The sequence below is a fragment of the Aythya fuligula genome, chromosome 8, assembly GCF_009819795.1.
Source record: "Aythya fuligula isolate bAytFul2 chromosome 8, bAytFul2.pri, whole genome shotgun sequence".
In the NCBI taxonomy this organism is placed as follows: domain Eukaryota; kingdom Metazoa; phylum Chordata; class Aves; order Anseriformes; family Anatidae; genus Aythya; species Aythya fuligula.
The window spans coordinates 6,819,932-6,845,000 of record NC_045566.1 but is presented as its reverse complement, the minus strand read 5'-3'; the positions used below and the strand labels follow the sequence as shown (position 1 = coordinate 6,845,000).

The 25,069-nt window shown below is 35.8% G+C and overlaps 1 protein-coding gene across 2 annotated transcripts in view; it reads right to left on the bottom strand.

Annotated features, from left to right (window-relative positions):
- The window catches only part of FAF1 (Fas associated factor 1), a 158,355-nt gene that overhangs the window by 78,850 nt on the left and 54,436 nt on the right, over window positions 1–25,069 (bottom strand). For both annotated transcript variants that reach the window (XM_032191904.1, XM_032191903.1), the window contains exon 8: window positions 2,541–2,627. In XM_032191904.1, coding sequence (XP_032047795.1) covers window positions 2,541–2,627 — 87 coding nt within the window. The remainder of the gene's footprint in view (window positions 1–2,540; window positions 2,628–25,069) is intronic.

Below are 25,069 nucleotides of genomic sequence, written 5' to 3'. Positions count from 1 at the left end.
TTAATTTTCTAGGATAATTTTCAAGACTTCACTGCATCAGTTAATGACATACCTCCAAAATAGATTAATTAATATTAAAGACTTAATTTAAGTTTTACTTAAGTAAACTTGTTAAAAAAATATTTTAAACTCATACATTGACATTGTTTGAACTTTAATGAGCAGAACAGACATAATTCACAGTGTTAAAGTTATTCAGGCACAATAAAAGCTAAAAACGCTTCTTTGTTGAATGGTGAAATGAGATTTCCACAGACTATGTACGCCTTGTTTCTCACAATTAAAGCGTCACAGCATGAAAACATTCTCCTACTTGGGGACGTTTTGGTACCTATTTCCCTGGTGAAAGCGTGCAAAAGAGTTATTGACAATTCATACAGTATCCCATATTTCATTAGGTAGCACAAGCAGAGAACGTATCTTAACTCTGAGGGGAGACGAAGCAACAATGTTTTAAATGACTATTGACTCCACTAAATTTCCTGATAATGTCAGAAGACCGTAGTCTGTCAGGTTCATAAGAGACTCAAGATGATACAGGAATCCAATTATGCCAAGTCTATTTAGTTGTCCTGTTTGCTAAGCCAAAGGTTAACGAGAACTGCACTGAAAAACCTCCTGTGGTATTACAAAGTATTTCTTCTGCTGCATAAAATGTAAATGAAAAAGTATTTTAATCAAGTCTTTAACTCTTTAATTGTGACTGTGCACTACACAATACAGCAAACAAAACCGATGGGAAAAGTGTTTTAAAAAATCTGTCACTTAACGAGAGAGATCATTACTTATTACTTAAGTAATTATTGCTGAATATTTCCAGCATGCAGAGGAAAAAACATGCAGATAGTCATTGCTAGCATTAAATCTTTATAAATAGTAAGCTACTGCCTCTAATTTTAGACAGAAATTAATTATATTTTTGTTGGTAACACATTCCAATCTGTTTACACAGCTGACAAGTCTCAGCTGCGGCAGACTCTAGCAGTGAGCTTTGAGGACTCTCCTGCTTTGGAGCAGATGACTCAACATTCACCAATTTCATTAAAGATGAAAGGGGGAAAAATTCACCTGCAACAATGTCATTTGCAAAAACAGACTTAAAACTGATTTATGAGTTTTACATATGCAATATACCGTACTCAGAGAAAGGTTTTCCCATCATTTATTGTTTTTTTTTCCTACCAGCTGTGAGAAAACAGATTAGAAGGGTTGAGTTTCCAATTCTTCTCTGGGCTAATGTAAACTAATAAAATGTTAAAATGGATCCAAGTTTCAAAGACTAATTACCACACAACAACATGCTGTTATTTCAGATCTTATATCTATACTCTCATATACGCTCTTGAATACATGGACAAAGATTAACCCACCTCTCTCAAACCTAATGACTGTTTCTGCAAACAATTATACTAGAAATTTGGACAGCTTTTGCATTTTTCTTTTTAATTTGCATAAATCCTTTACCCAGAGGAAAAAAACACAGCAATTGTGTACAAACAGCAAATCTTCTTTTACAAGAAGTGGAGTAGGAAAGGACAGGAAAGTAGAAAGTAATGCATCGAAGATAATGCTAACATACAGAAACAGCAAATCCTAATTCCATCTTCACTTTGTAGCATACTCCAGACAAGACTTAGTTCAAATGTTTGATTCTATAAAAATGAAAGTACTCAACTTTTTCTATAATTTTCTCAGGTCGCTGTCTTGACATCTACCTACAACATAGCTACATAATTATGTAAGTGTTTAAAAACAAAACCAAAAGAAACCTAAAAATAAAGGTGAACCTCACCAGCTGGCAGAGGAACTACCAGAAAAAAACTGTCTGAGCAAAACTGAAACATACGATGTAAAATATGCTGTAGAGACAACCATTCAAGGAATCAAGTCTAATATTTAACAGAACTCTGCAGTTAAATCCCACAGATTCATGAATCTGTAGGCAATTCTCTATAGTTAATTCCGTTACTGAGTTTACATTAATCTCAGATAATATTATGTTCTATTTCTAAATAATGGTACTAATAAAACCTTTAAAATATGTCTTAAAATTGAAGCATCTTGTATACATAAAATTTACAATTTCAAAATGCAATCTTGCAAATGTTGATATATGTTGATATATTGGTTCTCCAAGAACCAAAGAAGATACTCTCCACTGATTTCAACCTGCCTGTTTAACGTGTGCTTCTGACATTATCCATGAATCGATTACTCAGAATATATGTAAAAATGGGATTTTTTTTTCCTGAAGATTGGACACTGCAATAGTCCTCCTCAAATTTCAAACTTATGTGCAATTTTGTTTCAATCTAAGAACATTGGCTTCTTGTAGTTTAAAACACAATGAATTTGATAGACATGAATAATTTCCATGGAAATGTGCTTCAATAAGCCAATAACTTAGTACTTTTATCTTTCAGTAAAAAGCTCTGTTGAATGTATATGGGTTGATAAAAGCCATTGCGCGATTCTGATCAAAATATGACTAAAATCAGCTATTTGTAGGAAGAAATGAAACAAGAACCGAAGCTACTTACTGAGTCATCTGTGGCAGAAGGAGGCCAGCCTTCCCACAACTGGTGACGGACAGGGATACTAGTTAGGTCATACACATTCCTCTTTACCTGGGAAAGAAAATCAGGACTTGTACCATCAAAAGTGTACAGGCATACAATCATTTTCATCATAACTCCCAACTTTTTGATTCTTTTCCAATTATTGTAAAATGGGTTCCTCCAACAGTCAAAGGTTCAGATCTGTTTCAGAGGTTTATGTGCAACACAACTGAAGTACAATGCTGCCGAAAGCAAGTGAACAAACTGCTAAAGAAAAAAAAAAACTATAAAATATCACTCAGAATTTGTTGTTAATGAAGTATGGTAAACACGGAAAACTCTTCCCTCAAAAACATTAACACATTAAAAAAGAACCGATGCATTTCATCAGATGTTTTGTGATGAGCAATTATTAAAACCTCAACAAAAACAAAAAAGTATTTTTGTACTTGTCTAGTGAGTGATAGTTCAAATTCTGTGTAATATCTGTATAAATATAATAAGATAATAAGATAAAGATTGCAGAAGCAACAATCACACATGAATGTTGCCCCACCAGAACCATGGCCAATGCAAGGCTTACAGCAAACACTGCTGGGTTTTGATTTATTTTCTATTAAACCGCTACACAGAAATGTGTGGTCCTCCTCTGCCTACACAAATTTACTTTCATTTGTAAGCGAAGACCTCAACAACCTTTACAACAGCCAAAAGAACATTTTCAGATAAATAAAAATTAGGTTTGATACATTTTACTAACATCTGACTTAACATTTCAGCAGAACATCTCAGGAAGTCACAAATTGTGTCCTGTTCCCAGCTCTACGAGGCCACACAGTCTGATGCCAGCAGACAGAATAACCACGTATTTGACACATTAAACCAAAAGATATTGAAGCAGATGGGTAAGACTTGACTTGAAGCAAATGCCAGGACTATGATTGCAAACAGCATATTCTGATGACCTCTTTAGCCTTTCACTTGTTACTTGTCAACTGGAAATTACAAAAATTCCTCATAAATGGTACATTACATTTATGCCACATAACATAATGTTAATGTTGGTTTTGTTCAGAAGTTTTGGCAGGGAGACTGATCTGGTAACTACATTTAAATTAAAATTTTGAGAGTTATATTTTAATTAAAAAATAAACCAAGAACATTATTTTGTTTTAGACAGAATACTGATATATTTTTAAGTAAAGTGTACTTTGTATTAGTGCTTCCTCATATTTAAGAATGCCATGCCTTAAAAATACAAGTATAGCTTAATTACAAAAAAAATTTATTTAAATCCATTTCAACTATACATATATAGGGCATCTTTGTGTATGTGTGTGTATGCACACACACACGCACCTGTGAAAAATGGAATTATGGAAGACAGAACCCTATAGAACTTGGTGTATGATCTCATTCCTACTGTTCAAAACAAACAGCCTTTCTTCAGTGCTTCTTAACAAGAAGCTGGCCTGCTGTGCAGTGTTTGTTTCGCAGTAGTATCAAGGTAAAGAGATGTCATTACTCAGAACTGACCCCACAACATCCCATCAACATGTAACAATACTGAGCTGTGATCACAAGAATATGGTTCTTGCTATTTTAGTTTTCCTGCAATAAATACCAGGATAAAGCATATCTGTGAGATAACCATTCTCCAATTACACATTAAAAAGTCGTATTTTCCCAATATTAAATTATAAAAAGAGCTATTTTGAAATAACAAGTGAAACTTATTTACGGAAACATGGGATCAATAGAACGACATTACATTGTTTTCAAAAAGTCTTCAGAAGTAAAAATAAATAACTCAGAAGTCACATTCCTCAAATTCCCCTTTAATTCCAAAGCACAACAGAAAAGCATTATGAAAAAAACAGTATTTCCCTTCTTTCATTAACTCATCTGTAACTGCACTGAATTCAATAACATTCCTCTGCTATTCTAAGCTTGAAAGGCATGCTCGGGGTAAAGTGTTATGTTGGTATAAAGCACAATGCCAGACTGATGTGCTGAACAAAAGTGATCAAAGTTGAAGTAATTTTAGCCAAGGCACAAGTATTCTGCTGCATTATTCTACCAGAATGACATCTGTTGAGCAACTCGTCGCAGGATAAACTAGTTGTTCTAGACAGGGCTGGTCAGGGAGGAAACCGTGCAAAACTTATTGGAGTAATGTTTGATTAAACAAACTGCTCGGGTTAAGATCATAGCTGGATTTTGAATCCTTGCCAAAGGAGTCCTCTTTCAAACAAGAAGAGGCGATCAATTATTTAAGATAAAATAGGTTTGCTTTAAAATAACTTAATTTTTAGGTTTATTTGGTAATTAGAACAGTATCAAGAAAGCAGAGTGCAAAAGTTTTAGAAACTACAAATATTTAATAATCAATTACTGAATCTCCCTTTTCTTCATTGTTTCAATTTCAGTTTAAAATTAAAAAAATATGTGAAGAGGAAATAAATATTCATTTTAAATATAAGCATAAAACGCTTCTTCGCTACATCAGCAAAATAAAAGCCTATGGCTATATTCTTCATGCAACTGAAAAAAATTCAGTTTGCACAGTGAGTGGAAGAAGTGTCTGTTAAACTTGCATTTAAAGTTCCCATGATGTTGATAGGAAGACTGCAATCTTTATAAGTATATGTAAATCTAACTAATTTCCAGTGCCATCCACTGAGCTACATTTATTGGCAAACTTTTTGGTTCCCTAGCTTTGATCAGTTAGAAATACTAATTGGTGGTATTGTCTCTGTGTAGCGCAGAATTTCTTTTCATCATGCTCAGACGCCGTGGTGACTGGCACATTACTATGGCAGCCACCTCTCAGATTATAATCTCCAGAATATACTAAATCATTTAAAAACAAATTAGAGGCACATTTATTTGGTTCCTCAATTCATCTGTGAACAGTATCAATACCAGTGTTTAAAAGGAATGAGGAAAAAAAAACACAAATATTTCAGATGGATTTTTATGTAAGTATATATAATTCCTGCAGAATACCCTGCCTTGCAGCTGTGCCAGGTGCTGCAGAAGCACATGAAGTTTTACCTTTACTGATTTTCTCTGCTATTAGAACAAAGTTAGCATATTAAAAGATGTTTCTAAAAACCTATATGTCGAAGTAGCCAGACTGAGAGAAATTCCCAGGCTGAGTCCTACTTTCTTACCTTTCACTGCTTCTTTAGGAAGTAAGAATATTCCTTTAAAAAACAGGATTAAACACAGAAGACACTTTTTTTTTTTTTTTTCAGAGATGAAGTTAATGTAACATTCAAAGCCCTTCCACATCTATTTCACTAAGGATGAAATGAAGTAAAATAGATAAATAGGTAACAGGGCAAGAATTCTGTACCAGGTTATATGATGACGACCTGCTGGTGGTTTCACATATGAGGAGTAAAAAGCTTTTTTCTAGAAAACTAGTAAAACCCGAAATTTACTGTTAAAAAGTCTAACACCTGCAGAACTGTTTAAAAAAATTAAATATGCTGAATCATCAAAGAAGTGTCGTGCCTGAATCTGTATCTTTGAATCACAACAAATCACAACAAAGTTTAACAGTAGTTTCCCTCAGGCTGTTTTCTGCTTATGCAGGTACAAAGTTAATTGAAATAATGTAGATAATGAACTTTTGTTAGTCTTATTATTAAATATAATTTATGCAAAGCTGTAAATTGGCTGAGATGCTAAAGACTGTTCCAGGCACATAGGCAGCATGAAAGACAGTGCAAAAATGAGTGCATGAAAGGAAGACAAAAGGAGCAATAAAGTCAGAGGACTGTGAGGAATGTGGAATGTGAGTTGGGGGATGCAGGGAAATGAGATCAGACGCAGACAGAGCAAGGTTGCATGGGGCTTTGATAGCAAAACGGGAATCTTGACTTTGACATTGTAACAGAGAATTAGCCAAGACAAGCAAGTACAATTTTCAGGGGACAGCAATGATACGGATGGGGCAGTGACAGGAAGAAATGCAAAGTAAGCAAAAGCATTTCAGTGAAGAAAAACAAGGAGGAAAGGGGGGAAAAAATAGCTGAAGTGATAATCATCAAGACTACAGAGGAAAGCCTTTAACACCTCAGCCAAAGAACAGAAATGTTCCAAGGACAGGTAGTGGAGAGCATCACGGCTCTGGCAGCAACTCACGGGAAGCAGGGACGGCACCTCCAGGTTTCTACACACAGGGGTGTCAGAGGTGATAAGGCAGTGAGGCTGAAAGGCTACTGATGTTATGGGTAGTTCTGAACAGAGAAGATGGGGCAGATAAATGGTAATTTCTGTTAACTGTGGACTACCAAAAACTGTTGGATATATGGAGATGCGAGAGTAGAGAAAGAATTTCTGAACCAACACCTCTGCCACAAGCTGCTGCACAGATGTGCTCTGCGAGAGTAGTAAAGAAGCAGGACAGAAAGGAAAGAGGTTAGGAGAGAAAAAGTGAGCCAAAACAGAGAAAGTATTTTGTATTTTAGCCAGCTAGCCACAAGCAGGATACAGCACGTTACTAGCTCTTTCTTTACAAGCAGTACCACATCTCTAAAGACATGAAATGATAACTTTCTAACAGCTGACTGAAGCTCAAATTCTGTAATGCTTCCAGTTAGTCAATTAAGATGTCAGAATCAGGCTTTATAAAATACTGGTGTTTGCTTCTCAGCAACTACAAAGCACTGAAACTCTCCAAGGCAGACTCATGATGCTAGAATAACTATTTCCATTTGCATATTTACTCAATTCACTCTAATGGAATCTAAAGGAAAAAAAATATATATTTCTAATCAAAATATTTTATCTTTTGCTTTGTGCTTTTAAAGTTTTCCTCAGTAAGCTAAAGCTTTAACCCACAAATGCATTTTTGATGCTTCTAAATCTTTAACTGCAATATCTAGAAAAGAGATTGAAGTACATAAATTTTGCCACTAATTGTTGGAAATGTGGAATAAGACCTTCCCATGTCCAAGGAAGAAATTAGTAATTTAAAATAAGTAATCCATGCTATTTTCAGTTTGAGTAATGAGGCAAGGAGAAACAGGTAACTACTGAAAGGAAGATTAAGTGGCTGAATAGGCGGACGTGAAGTTAATGCATTATTTTGCTGTTACGTATTTTGAAATGGCAAAGGGAAAATTTTCAGGAAAAAAAAATCTGCAAGGAGACAACAAACTTAGAGAGATGATTCACCATAACTTTTTAGGAAAAAAAAAAAATCTAATTTAGAAAAATAGAATACTAGACATGAGAACAAACTCCCCAGAATCCCCTTCTTCTAGAGAGGCATATGGTTTTTTTTGGTCCCCAACTAAGCACTCAGAGATTTTTTTCCCCAGACTCAGGTCCATTACACTGAGTCATTAAACATGTCTTGAACACAGCAAAGAATGAAAGCTGAGTAATTCAGTGTGGAAAATTCAACAAAAAATGTTAATTTAATTTTACTGAAGCAAATTCTTGAGGGCTGGATACAGTCCAAATTACTTACATAAAATATTATTGGCAAAATTTAAGTGTCCTAAACTCCAAAAACTGTATTTTTTTCCCTGTAAGCTACTTGGCCAGGTTCTGTCTACAGCTGACAGAATGTCACCTTCAGATTACCTACTCCCTTTACATCGCCTTTGAGCTGTATTTGCAAGCCATAACACTTATTCAAATAGATTTAGAATACCTCTAAGTTACCCCTAAGTAACAGTTATCAGAAGACCATCTAGAGTGCAAGCATTACCAGATGACTTAGACTTAAATAACACAGTTAAAGTTCATCACATTTTGTAAACACTTGTAAAAAAGCATCCTGCAATTTCATTTCAGCAACAAAAACGTCATGAATAAATTACTTTCATAGATTTCACACATTTTCATACTTCCTAATCCTTGATTTCACTATTTGGAATTCATACGTAAACCTCTCTCAAATCAATCTTGGATGTCACTTTTTTATTATTATTATTATTTTTTAATAGTTTTCTGCCAATTTAACATCTTAATCCCCCAATCTACAAAAAATCCAGTGGGTAACACCAGTATATTTTTGTATACTAAAACTGCACATTTTGAAAAAAGAAACTAAGAACCAGGATTCAATTAACCACTACACTGATCATTATTATGTGAATTCCTCCAGATTACCTGAACCAAATACATACCTATATTATAATCTGAAAAGATGGATATCCCAAGCACATGGGATATCCCCCTCAAATCTTTAGCAAGTTATGTTCTGATCCAAAAACACCTTTTTCCAGCCTCCACCTCCTGCCCCAACTTCTCCACCAGACTTAATCTGAGCTCTCCAAACTACCCGATACCACTTTTTGCCACTGCTTTGGACCTGCCCTCTGGCTGCAGCAAGTCGCAAATGTTTGGCTATATTCATTACAGATCTCATTTTGCTCATTCACCATCTCTTAGCTGGACATACTAAGGATACTGAGCATGAATATCAGAAATTTGAATATCAGAAATTAAACTTCCACACAATGTCAAACACATACGCAATGCAGGACGTGCAAAGATACACTGAAGCACCTTTAATAAGAATTGTTAAAAATGTTGTTTCAACCATGTTTTTCTGCCAGCATACATGCACATTTTAATTTTACAGAGTAAAAGGCTTCTCTGCTGATCTCCATCCATAAATACCTAAACTAGGTATCCTTCTAGAAGAGTGTTACAGCTAAATGCAACTTACAATCTTTTCAACTTGATGCAGAAGTTACTGATTGCAGCTATATGGCCTGCGCTCCCCAAAGGTTCAGCCCACATAATTATTATGATTCACTGCTTGTAGTGCCTAGGAGACCTAATTGTGATAATCCCCTCTGAACTTAAAAATGCATGACCCTTTGAATTTCTTAATAGAAAGTTAGAAGAAATAAATTCTTACAGAAGAAGGAGAAACACATCCTTAAAAAATTGAGGCAAGAGATATGAGTATTAAAAGAAAAATCTTTTTAGCAGTACACAAGCATAAGGTTGAAATAGGGTATGAAAGAATTAAGAGTGTGAGCTAGCTGTGACATTAGAAATTGAAAGGAAGATGTGATTAGGGTTAAAAGAGATCAAACAACAAAGACTTAGTGGCAAAACAATTTTATGAATTAGTTTGAAAATGCCTTAACAACTTCTGCTAACAAAATAAAACTGATGATAATACTTGAAGTCTTTTGGTTTTGTTTTGTTCTAAATAGCGTGCTGACTCAGAGGAGATAGTCCTAGAAGTCCTAGTTTCCTTCTCCATTCCGTAGACATGTTCATTTAAGAAAACGTATTTATTAATAACACAAATGAAACGATACAGCTCTTTTAACTGATCTTCATGTGCATTATAAAAGAGAACAGGCAAGTGATATTAAGTCATCTATTACCAGGTCACTAACAACAGACAACTGCTCTTTTGACAAAGCACCCAAAATAAAGGACGAATACAGCTTCTAATACTGTTCCCCCAAGGAAGGATATTAATTTGCCATAGGAAAGTTACCAAAAGAGATTGCTAATGCTACAGTCTATCTGCTTTAATGTCCTAAAATGTTGATAAATTGCCAAATGTCAAGGATTTTATTCCCATTCAAAATTAACATTTTAAGTCCCCTGTAAAATGAGCAGGACAGCTCTGGAAGTCCATACTCATGCAAAATCCCATACCTGTTAGGAAAAATTAGGCATTTGTTTTGCTATAGAAAACATTGCTTTTATTTACCAACTTTCAGTAGATTTCAGATTGCTTTAAAAGCATGATGGGAAGACCTCTACTGCAGCAGCATGTGCAGCTGTAGCAGATCTGAAGCCAGACAGAGAACCTCACCGTACCAAATTCAGAATATACAAGCTGAATTAGGATATCTCTAGGAAGAAGCCATGAATGATGGATTAGAAGACCACTGCAATTAGACAAGCATAATTACTAAAATCAGTTCTATATCTTCAGAAAAAAAAACAGGCTGCGCTAGGGTAACAGTTTGCATCTGGGCTAACCTCATGAAAGAGGGAGAGCCGGGAGCCAAGGGACAAAAATTTTGTACATGGTCTGCATACTTGGAGACTTTACATATATTCCTAATAGATTACTTGAGTGATGAAATCAGTAACTTGGAGAAAAATATACCTTAACACTTACCAATCATGAAGTTAAGGGCATGACCAAGAGCAGTACCTCTAATTCAAACTACTTAAAATTGGTATGAAAACAAACTTTACTAAATACACCTTCTGTGCATCCCAACATCTCTCAGACCTACAATAGACAAGGCTAGAAGCTACAGCCACTAAGGGGTAATGGTAAAATATAAAAAAGATTAGAAGCTAAGAAAAAATTTGCACATCACATAGGTTTCAGCCCAGTTTGTCCATATCACGTGTGCATATATTCAGACTACTATGCAAACAAGTATAATTTTGCAGCTCCTACCTTTCAATCTCCTTCCTTTGTTAGAAATTATTGTGTGAACTCCTCAGCAAAAGTTGGTATTATACTTTCCTATATCTTATAGTGGCTGTATTTTTTTGTTTTAAGGAAATAATTGACTTACTGAGCTATAGCATGGTGAATTACTACTATATTTATTATTTCTAGGGCATGAATTATTAGTAGAAGTGAGAGAGAGAGAGGACGTGATTCTTGCAGTGGAGAGTAGATCTGTTACATTTTCACGGCTGTCATGTTCTGAACGAAAGCTGAATTTAGACAAATTTATTTGATGACAAACACCCTCACCTTCATTTCAAAAGAAACTGGCTTGCAACAGCCAAAGCATGATAAATACATGTATTGCTCTTTCATCACTTCCCTATTTGTCCATTTTCATGGGTTTCAAAAGTAATCAGTCATACCGATAAAATGACCACTTATTTTACCATTTAAGAAGATGAATGGAATTTAGATGTCCCCTTTTTGCTGCATTTAATTATGGCAAAAAAAAAAAAAACAAAAAAAAAACAACATTTGTATTCATATTGAAAAAAAAAAAAGAAAAAAAATATTTTCCTCTTACAAATATCTTTCCACCTTAATCCAATGAGACTCAATCCTACTTTCTCCAGAAAATCTCAGTTTATGCTACTAAGACTTACGCTCTTGATGTATTTCTCTAACAGTGCGTTCTTCCACTCCTACCTGAACATGTTTCAGAATAAAATCTGATTCGGTTTCAAAGTATCATAAAATGTCTAAATCCCATGTGCTTAAGAGAAGATCTTTATTTTAAGTGGCAAACCTCCTTCTTTCAGTTTAACATATCATAAAGTAACTATTTTGTCATGTGTTTTTTTTTATCTCATTTCTAGACAACTGATAAAATATTTTTATGAGAGCATATTTAACTGTTACTAGAGACAGCATAAAACCTATTTCAAATGGTTCAAAATGGTCAGTTTGAAGTTACTTGCAAAATTTAGACATATGAAATACATCTTGTGAAGCAAAGCAGAACTACTGTGCAGAGTTGTGCAGTACTACAATGCAGAAGAAATCCTCCAATACTCCTTCAACTTCAGTGCTTTACCTCTTTCTTCCCACCACTTTTACACCTAAACATCCCAGGAAGTCTGCTTCTTATTAGAGACATTGGTAGGCTTTCTCTGTAGTACATTTGCTTCCAGTACCAGACAACAAGATGCATCTAAAAAGGAAGAAGAGCCACAGAGTCTCACAGCTCATACTTTTTTCAGCAGTACTGTAGAGTTGGAATGACAGGACAAATCCTAGCTTGACTTGCACTGCACCTTCTAGGGAGCTTACAACTGCATTAGTAACCCAAGGGAGAAATGATACGCAAAGTACATCATCTCTAAAAAACTGCTGGCATCTTTACTATACAAAAGAAATCATGGGTTAACTCAGAAACCCACCAATAACTCAACAACTGACTTTCTTAGTTGAACCTTGCTCAGGTTGTTAGTATAGAGTAGGTGGCAGACTCTTACATGTGAGAACTGAGTAAGAACTCAACACTAAAGTGAACTGTGGTATTTTTCTCAGTCACCCTAAGTATAAAATACAATAAATTATTTTGTGTGGTTGCGTTTGAACAGATGATGTATTGATATTATTTTAAATTCAAGTTAAACTAATTATAAAACAAGGTTTACTGAGCTGTTACTCAGTAAATTTTTTTATTTTTGTTAAATTTTTTTATTAACAAAAAAAAATTGTCTGGTATTTCTTCCATCTCATTTTCATGTCTACCAAATTGCCGCTTCTTTTGGGGCTTTTCTTCACATCAACAGCATCCAGAAAGAATATGAAATTCATATCTGTTTTAACCAAGAAATGACTGTCAGTTTCACCTTGAAAAATAAAATTATGCAGACAATCTGAAGAGTCTATCTACACACCAGTTAGTAACTAATATTGCTACATTTAAGATATATAAACATAAGGTACCTGATTATACTATTAACAAGCACCTCTCCAATATATACTTTTTTTTTTTTTTTTTTTTTTTTAAGAAGAGAATTCAGCCTATTTAACAACTCACTAACAAAGCTATTCCTTAGCTCATCCCTGCCATAACCTGCTCTATTCAGAAACATATGGGAAAAGACATTAAATAACCAGTGAAAACCATGGACTTCTGGTATTAGTGCTACACATTGCATACCCCTATTCATTATTCCACCTCCCTTGTTTAATCTATCATTAAGATTCAGTGACCCTACACTAAATTTAAAGCAGATCCTTCCTTCCTCCCATGCCTAAATTCACATACTTTTCTAGTTGGGGATGCCCTCGAGTATTAGCCACTCTACAGGGTTTCTCTAATCTCAGCTCTGAACTATGTTGTGCTATAGAAGCAAGAAATTGCAGGTTTACATCTTTAACTATGGAATCTTCTACCAAAAAAACACCCTCATTTACTTAATAAGTCTTTCATTTAGAGCATATTTAAAATGCACAAAAATTATACATTTCCCTCTATACTTCACAGATAAAAGTAGTAGACTACTTTAAAGGACTGCTTCCCTGTACCTGTGTCCCAAATAGGATTTCAATGGAAACAATTTTAAAGCTTTCAGAAGTGTATTATAACGTCTTGTAAGACCTAGATTATTCGCAAAGTCAATATGAAATAGTTTTTAATAAATAAATCAAGAAAATAGAAAGATAAGAAATCAGATATTCAATTTGCCTTAAAAACAAAACAAAACAACAACAACAACAACAACAAAGGAACTAAAAATATATAAAGACCTCTGCCTCTTTCATTTCTTTTTATTGACACAGATTGCACTTCAACAGCAGTCACAGTACAGGTGAAAACATATTAAAGAGTTTTGAGAATAAGGGACAAGAATCATTATCATTAACATCTGTACGTATTTGTCAACTACACTCCTGTCTTCTTCTTCCATGATAAGGTGAAAATTGATCTTCACCAGAATTTTAAAAAGTTAAAGACAGTAGGACTATGAGTTAAACAGAGATGAGATTCTGTTAACAAAATGAATTGGGCAAAGGTGAAATCTGAATTATCTTCTATCTTCACTGAAAGAAGCTGTACAATTTTGTTTTGGTTTCATGAATAATAATATTTTTAGTATATTTAAATGTGTTTAAACATATGCCTTCAAAAAATAGAACAGAGTTAAAAAGAACAGCTTCAACCTGACCAAAGACTCTTCTTTGGCTCACATTTCTTTAGTTTCTCTGAGTCTTTCTACAAACTAGTCATCACTTGAACTAGTGGTAGATGTACAGGAGTCACATACATTTGTGGAATACAAAAAGGATGAGGGACAGATCAAATGAGTAAGATTTGTGTTGTCAAAAAACGTGTTTCCTTTATTCAGGCTTTAAAGGGTTACTTCCAACTCCTGTTCTCTATTTGAAGTTATCAGGTAACAGAAGAATATAAGGAACAGTTAAAATAAACAGAGAAAGCTGAGAGCAACGCTGGAAAACCTGAAGATTGAGTTCTGCACATGAAAGAAAAAGAAAAGTGTTACCAGAAAATGAGAAACAAAACCAGTAACAGGAACTTATAAAACTGGTAGATAGAAAAATATGGACATAAAAATAAGCTGGAACCTCTTCTAATGAAACAGCTTTCTTTACAAGCAGCAGCATCCATTTCATGAAGAAGAGAAGTCTTATTTTGCTGAACCCAATCTTTTTATCCAAGACACTGGCACATTCCTGCCAAAAGCTGCTTCACATCCATGCTTGGGGTGCCATTATGACAAAAAAAATAGTCACAGAAACTGTCTAGAGAACAGCATTCTTCATCACAGGGAAAACTTTATGGGTTTTCACCAGATTCATCTTTTAATACTGAACATTCAAGAGAAAAATTCAGAATGTCTAATCAAATTCTTAAGAAGGGGTATGTCACCATTTGTTCTCACTCCCGGCAAGTGTCCAGGCTATTCAAATGGTACTTCTATTAGCAGGAATGTTTGACTAGGAAGATAACCCAGAAACCTTTCAGGACCTGGGCAAGACAGCAACAACTGGCAGAAAACAAATAAATGTTCGGATCACTTATGCTGCATTTTAAGGCAGAACTTTCAGAAGTTAAACAGCTTAATACTTTATATTTATTTTTATTTTTTTTTGAAATACACACACTAAGGCTCCAGTCTTGCAACCTGTAGTTCAAGTACTCTTTCTGAAGATAGCTCGAGCAACACAGAAACCACACACTGCTGAAATAACCAAGTCCATCTCATGAAGACAGGGTTCACCATTTCCTGAACGTAAGATAAGTGCAATTTCACTAGTGTTTGACCAACATACTGTGGGGAATTTCCTCTACTGTAGATTTCAGTCTTAGAAAGCTTGCCATTTATATGCTGCACATACAGAAAACGTAAGGCCCAGTTAGAAAAATGCTAACCTGAGCCGTTCTGGCCATTTTCACTATTCTTCTGTACAAACCTGCCATCTCACTGAAACAAAGGTTTAAATAAAGGTTACCTTCATTGTTTAAACATATATATTATTTTCTTTGCATTCTTCAGTCTTAGCTTTACATGCAAACCTGTAATTTAAATGAGCAGTAAGCACTATTGCACTTAATGAAGAAAATTATTAGAAACTCAGCTACTCAATTTCTCCAAAAACACCTTCAATGCTGCAGAGAACTAGCAAATTCCCCATTCTACTTATTCTTTAAAATAAAAGTAGAAACTTTGTATTACAAAACAATACTCACAGATAACAAATATTGAGATCAGAAAAAAAAAGTCTATTCAGCTCAAATTAACACATTTCTATAAATCAAAGCAAAATTTACCCTCGCTTTCTTTCCTGTTACAGAATTATCACCTCAGTAGCCAATAAAAAAGAAAGATCTAATGAGGTATTTCAGTATCTCCCAAAGAAATATTTTCAGCTCTGTTTTTCTTTTAAGTGCTTGAAAGGCAAAGAGTAATGAATTGCTCCTGTGCGGTCTCTCTTATTATTGAGTTACAAAAAGAAAGTTATACCAAGTCTTTCTTTTTCACATACTTCAAAATATTATGTTTTTCAAATCTTGCCGCAACAATGGCAAATGAAGGCTCTGAGCAGAAAGGACAGTTATTTAACAGCAAACGAAGTTCTGTTTTGAGCTGTAACCTTCCACACTTCTACTAATGGGGAAGGGGCTGAGGTGACTTTGGTGAGTCTCCTGGACTACTTCTACCTCTCAGGATAAACAGCTTTACAGGAGACAAGCAAGCACCTTCTAATCCTGAAAGCATCTACACACATCACGAGGTGCATGGCCGTGAGACGGGGAAGAGGAACCAGTTATAGTCTGTCAGGAACTAGTCAGAAACCTAAAGACAGACTAAGACATTCTGCTGGTCAGTCACCAGTGGAAAGAGGATGCCCCGGACCTACAATTGTTTTCAACAGGACAGTGAAATCAGAATCACCTTTTTCATGATCTATGTGAGAACACTCAGCAGAAAACTAGAGGCACACTTAAGGGGATCAAACATGTATCTTGTAGGCAGGCTAAAAAGACAAAAGATTGGGAATAGCACATTTAGATATGGAATAACAATGCCACTGTTTTCTGAACTAAAAGATCAGCCTTGAGTAACTCCAGCCTAGAAGGTTTTGAGGATATCTGCCAAGATCTCCAGTAACACCTGCATGAATAGCAGTTCTGACACACTCAGAATCAGAAGTAGCTCTTGGGCAAGAGGTGAGCTGTGGTGTACAAAGAGGAATCCGGCAGGTTAAGAACCACAGACTGACTGACCTCCTCGAGCAGTGAAACCTGGTCAGTACCATCAAAACTCTCCCATGAATGTGAAAACAAAGGTATTCGGACCCCCTATTTTAAAGGAAATGCATTTTCAGATTGTAGACATTTTAGATATTTGGAATAGTTTCAAGGAAAAAGGATTTTACAGAAACAAGAGGCCATTATTAAAGCCCGGTGGATTGGAAGACCCAAAAAAGGCTTGCCTGCAGATGTCTTGTGAAAACGAATTCCTGAAGAGCAGCAGGAAAAAAGGTTGCAGAGATGGCAGAAAGCCAACAAAAAGCTAAGAGCTGCTGGTAATAGTGTCACAGAAACAGGCATCTGAAATTGTAAATCCAGACCAAAAGAAATGTGTGTAATCTGTCACCAATGCTATGGAGAAAAAGGACTGATCAGACTGAAGGGTAAATAGGTCAGTCTTTTCCAAAAAAAGGAACAACAACAAACACACAAGCATTTTGAAAACAGAGACTGAGATATCAGCTATTGAATACATCTATGAATACATCTATGGTGGCTGTGCCAATGATGATGCCCTGAGGACTCAACATTTATCATGGTTTGCAAGGAAGCCGTGGAAGTCATTCAGAGGCCTGTGTAGCTAGTACTGCAGCATATGTTTGACTTGCTGCATATTCTGAAAGCATCGGATGAATCTATACTTGAAGAAATACCCTCAGTTCCTCACTGATTTTCAAAAGGTCACTTGACTTAGTGACAAAAAAAAAAATCTCTTTCTAGTCGTCAGTCTACAGGCAATCAGGCAATGGCAAAAAGGTAGCTCCGTTCATATCATCACCTCTTCAAGAGCGGTATTACTAATTTGGTCACTGTAAGATTAAAATTTGGGATGAAGATTTTGAGGATACACTAATGTCACAATACTTTAAAATGCTTCCAAATGCTCATCAGACTTAGAAAAGATGTAAATCCAAGGCATAAAAAAGAAAGCCCAAATCTCATCCAAATGAGTAAGCTGAACCGTAGAAATGATATTATGCTTTTGTTTTTCCCGTGTCTACTTCTCAATCAGAAGATCTTGAGGGATATTTACTGTGAGGGATAGAGAGGGATACAAACGCATTTACATTTCAGAAAAAAACAGTGTAGAAATACTTGCAAATTAAACGCCTCTTTTTACTTTCATCAGAGCTTTCCTTTTAAAAAAGAATCAATAAAGCTTCACAAGAGTAAACTGTATGCTGTTGTGCTTCCTGCAACAACATCAGTGCCAATTAAATTCTGAACCCTAAATCTTTATTGTTTCCTATTAGCTGCTAACCAGAACGAACACTGTGATTTTCTGAGATCCCAGGCTGAGACTTGCTCTAACAGCAGTTAGAAAAAATATTCCTGTTTTGACTTGTCTGCTGAGTAAGCTTGACATTGAAGCTACATGGTGGAAAATAAATACGTAATACCAAGATGTTAATTTTACAGAAGCACTTAACTTTTGTGACCACAATTAACACTCGGGGGGAGGAAAAAGCCATTGACAGGTCTGTCTGACTCTTGTTTCTGCACTGCTTCTCGGGCTCCCTTTCTGAGGGGCGGCTCAGCTCCCGCAGAAGGCAGGCAGCCGCTGACCCCAGGGGCTGCCTTCAAAGCAGCACATGGGGAGTCAGAGGGGAGCAGGATGACAGGGAGTTAAACACAGCTTTAAAATGACACTGACTCCCAGCCAGGATCCGAAACAGAAGTCTGAGAGCAGACGGCTGCTGAGAAGAGCTCATCCTCGCCTCCTCCCTCTGCCACCCTCAAGCTCGGGGAGCACTTCTGTGAGGGGGCAGCAGGCCGCGGCTCCCAGAGGGAGGCCTCCGGCAGTTTTGTGGGACCAAATCTCATCTGTACAGGCAGACAGGAAGGCAGAATTGGCCCTAAATTTACAATGGTGCAATGTCTTCGTTTTTGATAAAATTACCAGAAAAACAAGTTATCCTCAGGTTCGTTTTGGGAATACAGCTATTCGTAGTTTGCATAGACACTGATCCACATCTCTCGCTCATTCCCTTAGGTCACAGAAAAACTGTTGCAACACTGAATTCCAAAATACCATGAACATCACAGTGTGGTGTTTTCACATTTATTAAATAACAGCAGCATTTATCACTAAACTGATAAAGAACTAAAAAAGTTAACCAGGAAATCGTTTCACCAGTGATTAAAATGAACACAGCACGTTGGCAGAAATTTAAGTGTAAGCAAGTTTTCATTTATGATGGATATGAACGCAGAACTTTCTAGCAATTTCTAGTGTAACACTACATTTAAGTTGCCAAGCAATCAAAGAAAGCAATACAAAACTGACTTTTTCTTCTTATTCCAATTGCATTACAGTATGTTAGTCATAATTCACAAATGGGAGAACAAAGTAACACAAGTAATTGAGAAAGATCTTAAAAGAAGTCACAAGGCTTTTTTAAAAACAAACAAACAAACAAAAACACTCTGAGAAGTCACTGCAGAAAGAAATCCAGGAGAGGAGCTGAAATGTCTAAAGTATATGCCATTTTTCTTTTTTTTTTTTTTTTTAACTCAATATTATAGTGAAGGTAATAACTGTTTGCTACATCCAATGGAGACCATAATAGGTCCTCAAAGTCCTTATATACGCACCCGAACATGTGTGTCTGTAGGGAAAACATTAAGCCCAACATATTAACGTGGTAAGAGTACTGACAAAAAGGCACGCTTGCAAGGTTTCCTGCAGGTTCCACATTTGGCATAATAGCACTTGGGGTTACTTTATTGATTTACAACCAGGAGGGCTGGTTTTAGTATGGACTGTAGTTTCTACTTGCTTGCATAGTGAAGATGGGACTCCTGAAGGAACCGAAGTTTTGCTCTCTATCAGATGCATGCATATGACTATTAAGTGTTTTGTAAATACAGGGATTTTACTATGATTTATTTATCACATATTAAATAATACAGGATTCAAAACATTTTTTCCTCACTAAAGATAAGGCCTTACTTTGCTTTAAGTCCATCTAATTCCTACTCTGTTTATGTTAAAAGAAAACCAGCTGCCCTTCAGATAAATAAGAATATTCACACAACAGTTCATGCTGGTTTAACTAGACCAGATTAAAGTACACCTTCATTTTAAAGCTATGCAACATTTTTGCACTTAACAGATCTAAGTTGGAAACCACTACTAAATTAGTGTTATATTCTCTAAGTTTTTCTCAACACTACAACTCAGAAACAATCATAAAGGTGGCAAAGAAGTTTTTGCTCTTCAAAATCTAAGACCATCATAAATGGCAACCTTAGAAAATGCCAGCTAAATACTGACTAAACCCAACCTGTTTCAAGGATAGAAACGCCTAACAAAACTTAACAGCTAAGTAATAAATCTCTCTGAATCAATACATTTGGAACTAATTCAAGCTGATTAAAGAAGCAGATAACATTAAGAATTAAGATGCAGAGCACACAATATGTAAACATCAAACATAAAATATTATTAATTGTTATATACTTTTCATGTATTTGCACTACACGTATTTCAAATGCAAATATTAATTTGGAGAGAAATACGTACTGTATATGCACACACTGAAACAGTTTGTTCAGCTATAATGCATCGATGGTTATTTGACAAGTTATAGCATCACAAGCTGCTCTTTCGCATTTTCAGCTATTCCGCTACGTTTTTTCCCGGCAAAGATGCTAAAAAAACCAACTGACTTACAGATCCATACTAGCAGCTCCTCCTTGGAACCACAAGTATACTCCTAATTATACAAAGTCAGTGTGTAAAATATACACTAAGAGAAAGACACCAAAAAATAAAAATATATATTCTAAATCCTAGGCAAGTGCAATATTGACCTATGTATGGTAGCACCATGAATAACAATTTAATTAATAGAAAAAAAAATCCATTTGACATTCATAGAATAATCCATGAAAATTGTCTGTTTCGTCCCTCAGTGCCAACTAGATCTGACCTATAAACTGAAACAAGGGAAAAAAAAATGAAATTGGATTTGCAGTTCTCTTCTGATAGCAATGTCTTGAGATCATAGATGCTTATTTCAGACTGCATGCTAAAATTATCATCTACTTCAAACAGTTTGGAAGAGACATTTAATTTCCAAGTTTTAGTGTTCCTCACTTTAAGCTGATCTTAAAAACAAGTAATGAAACAATGCTATTAATGCACTTCTCTAAAAGGAAAATGCACTTCTCTAAAAGGAAAACTATACATTTTGGGGTATTGAAAAGGGTTCTGTTACAAAAACACCTGACAAGAAAGTTCAGTTAACAACATCTCAATTGCTACTGCAGCAGTCTGTTAAACATTGGCTAAACCTAGCAACTGAATTTTTGTGACTATGCATCTCAAACTGGATTGTCAAACAATATTCGTAGAAAACATGCCACTGAGTAACTGCAAGTAGCTTCCCAAATTTAGCTAGTTCTACTGGGAAATTCTAGGAACAGAAAAGGCCGCTTTATTGCAAAATCTCTCTAGCACTGATCACCAAAATGTTCTCCTTCAGACTGAAGTTTAATATATGACTTTCATCATAGTCTAAACTCTATGCAATATCCACTTCTTATTACTTGAATTTAGAAAAGAGTTCAAATATTTCATATATATAACAAGCTGACTTCCAGTTTTCTGACACAACGAAAAAGTTTCATTTTTTTTTCATTCCAAAGAAATGTTCTTTTCATGGTGCAGAATAGCCCACATTCGTCAGCAGACTTTATTTTTCTATTTAGGTATCATTATTTTGGAATTAAGAGAATTTAATTTTTGAGACATTATTCCTTTGTATATATTACTTTGGAACAGGTGGAAAAAATGTGAAGAACATAGAGATTTGGTGCATCACAGACCTTAACCCTAACATCTCTTCTTCCTCTCCAGGAAAGGTAGATCTGTCTTGTATCTGGATACATAATTCATCTGGTATCTAATAGCTCTCTTGAAGATTCTCATGTTACTATTGCTGAGGGTTGGTCCCGATGAACTCTTGAGGTCCCTTTCAACCCCTACAATTCTGTGATTCTGTGATACTGTCATTTGAAACCATAGAAAAATATCTGAAGACCTTCACAGTATTGGAAAGAGATAAGCCCCAAAAAAAGAAAAAGAAAACGGGAAAGAAGAATACAAAGAACAAGGACTTTTAATATTTTTCTACAATTTGTCTGCTCGGAAGAGATATTCCCTTCCTAGAAAGCCGTACTTACAAAATGGCAATGAGCCTCACCAGCTGGTATCACACAGCGTACCCATACATGCATTACTCCAATCCCAGCAAAAGGAGATGGAGAACACAATAATGAATCCTAGGAACAGACAACATTTCAGTGATCTCATTCACGGCATCAGGGTCACATGCAGCACCCAAAATATCTCTGCAATTTATTTTAGGAGAAACAAAGAGAGAAAGGTTTTTGTGTTCTTAAATTTCTTTCATTCATTTCTGATGACAGATTACATTTTATTGAACTTGGCAACTCTAAAAGAGTAACCTTTATTTTAGAAATCTTCTGAGTTATATTTGTGTGCAATCTTTAGTTTATCTGTAACCACAGAATTTCAGTTCAACGTCTCCCCCTCTGTGTCTTGCACAAACTGTTTGCACTTACCCACAAAAAGTTCCTCTTTTGAGGCAAGAAGAGCTTATTCCTGAATAATTCAAAAGTAGGGAAGCATAAGAAGTGCTTAAATTTATATGGGAATAGTTTTGTGTTGACAATTTCAACTTTAACTAACAGTCTCTTTCACCCATCCTGCTTAAAAGGTCTTGGCTCCTTTTTTATTCTGTGCATTGACATTGGGCTGGCAGAGAAAAGGCTAGACTGCAGCTGAGAACATCCCCTGAGCACACAGCTGAGGACTGTGACCACCAGGCAGCTTGGACAGGGATGACTAACAGCAGTGACGAATCTCTGACATTCTGCTCAAAAAGAAGCAACAGAATGGTGAAATAACATCCTTTTTTGTAATACAAAGCAGTACGGTGCAATTTCTATCCCTGGTGATAGGTAAGCTGTCAAGTCAGACAGGTCCATTTTAGTATTTCATGGCTGGATCTCATGAGGCCAAGGATAAATATGGAAATTCACAAGGGTATGTTGTGAGGTAGGGTGAAAGTTTCATTTTTGATGAACCAAAAGTAGTAGGCTGAGATTAAGCTTGAATGGAGATGTCTTTACACTCCTTAAATCTTCTTGCAAAACACTAAGTTGTAGCCTATGGCTATGTCTATGTTAGCTCACCAGACAATGCAGCAGGAGATCTGCAGAGAAAATCAGGTGGCGATGAGCACTCCTTTACGTCGCTGGTTTTTCACTACTGACCATTTCTGGTCTGGTCCTGTGGACTGAATGTCTCTCAGAAGTTGGAATTTATAAATTGTTTATCTTCTAGCTCAGTTTGATCCTAATGGAATTCAGTTTGCACACTTGGACTGCTCCATCATGCAAGCTTAAGCCCAGTAAGTTGGGCAAATGGGAGACTTTGAAAGGACTGCACAGTCTGTGAGAGTTTCTGTAAGAAATTCAAACGTCATCTAATAACCTTTTTCTCTTCCAAAATACAATGAATTAATTAGGTTAAGTCTTTATGGAGCTGTTCTGCACTTGCCATTAGCTGGGAAGATGGACTAAGAATATTCTCTTCTGAACAAACTTTATATTTGTTTGTGTTTGTTTTTTTTAAACTGATACAGTAAGAAATAATACATTAGCTCTTTCCCAGGTCACAAAGTTCTGTTTCACTAAATGTAAGAACAAAGAATGTAATGAAACAACAAAAAGCCTTTGGTTGTGGTTCAAACTCCTTTCCATTCAGCACCTATGCCAAAGCTCCTCTTCTCCTTTCACAAGGCCATGTTCCCAGTTCTTGCTCTAGAAGGCATTCTCTTGAAATTGCTGGTTGTCCCATATATTTTCTTGATATTGCTAGTTGTATCGTTCTATTTTCTTGCCTTTACTCCCAGTTTTGTTTTATTTTCTACCTTTTTACCAGTCATACAATGTAATGGTGGCCAAAGGAATCTCAACGTGATTTTGTTTTGAGCAGTTGTGTGGGTTTTGAGGTGAATAAATCAACTGCTGCACATAACTCATGCCCTGAAGAATTGTATAGGAAGCCAGAGAAGACTGAAGTCAATAGGTTCACCAAAACAACAACAGCATCACTGGATATACATGTTCATCTTTGTGTTGGCTTGGGGGGGTGGACATTAAAATGATCAATAATTGAAATCCACTGAACTGAGCTCAAGAGGTGCAGGAAAATGATTATTTTATCTGCAAAACAGAGGAAGAGTCAGGGGGCACTGAACTGAAAGCTCCTCTCCTTGTTCCTATGCTGTTCATTATGTTAAAAGTGAAATACCCAATGTGAAAGCAAGTTCTGCAGAACCATGAAGTAACCTTTGGTTAGAACATGCACGATCCACTCCCCAAGTGGACTGAAAATGAGCAGATTTCATACAAGAGATCTGCTTATACTGTGCTTACAGCCTACTGTGAACACCCCCCTCAAAAGGTCCTTAGTATGCAAGATCAGCTGTTCACCGACATGATATGCAAGTACCCACTTGATTTGCTTAGGTTGACTGGATCTTGTGGCAGTTACTCCTTTTCTGGAGGATTTGGTTTTCTTTCCAAGCCTTGTTTTCTCCTACGCCCTTATTTCGCTCTGCTTTAGAGCTCATCTCCACCATACTTGAAGTAGGTTTGACCTGAGAATCACCTCTACCTGTTTCCATTTACTTCTGTGTCGCCAGATGAAGTCTCAAACAACTCCTGGTGCCATACACACTGTGATGCTTCTCTAGCTGAAAACTGTGTGGTTTCATTTATATATACATTAAGGATGATGTTTTACACTTGTTATACAACTTATAGCATTCCTGCTGTCCACTATTATTTCTACATAACTTCGAGTACTATTGCTTTCAAAACAAGGTAAAAAGAAGTTCATTTCAGTCTGCAAATCTATGCTGGGGAAAATAAAGTAGATTCAAGGCTTGGTACAAACCCAAAAATTGTGATCAAACTATATAGTTAGTAAATTGTTTGTCTAAATCTTTCATGTATGATGAAAGATTATTATCATAATTCATTAGCAAATTACAGACTTTGTAATGCAGGCAGTCACAAATTTGGCTTTGTATCAATCATTTTAGACCAGCTGGGTAGAAATTAACACAACTCTGGGATACATAAAATGAAGTGCTCTTTCATTTTTTAATTCACTGGAAACTTTGAAGGAAAGAAAAGGAGCCTTTTCAAAAATGTCAATTTTCCCTGATTTTTGTAAATTATTCC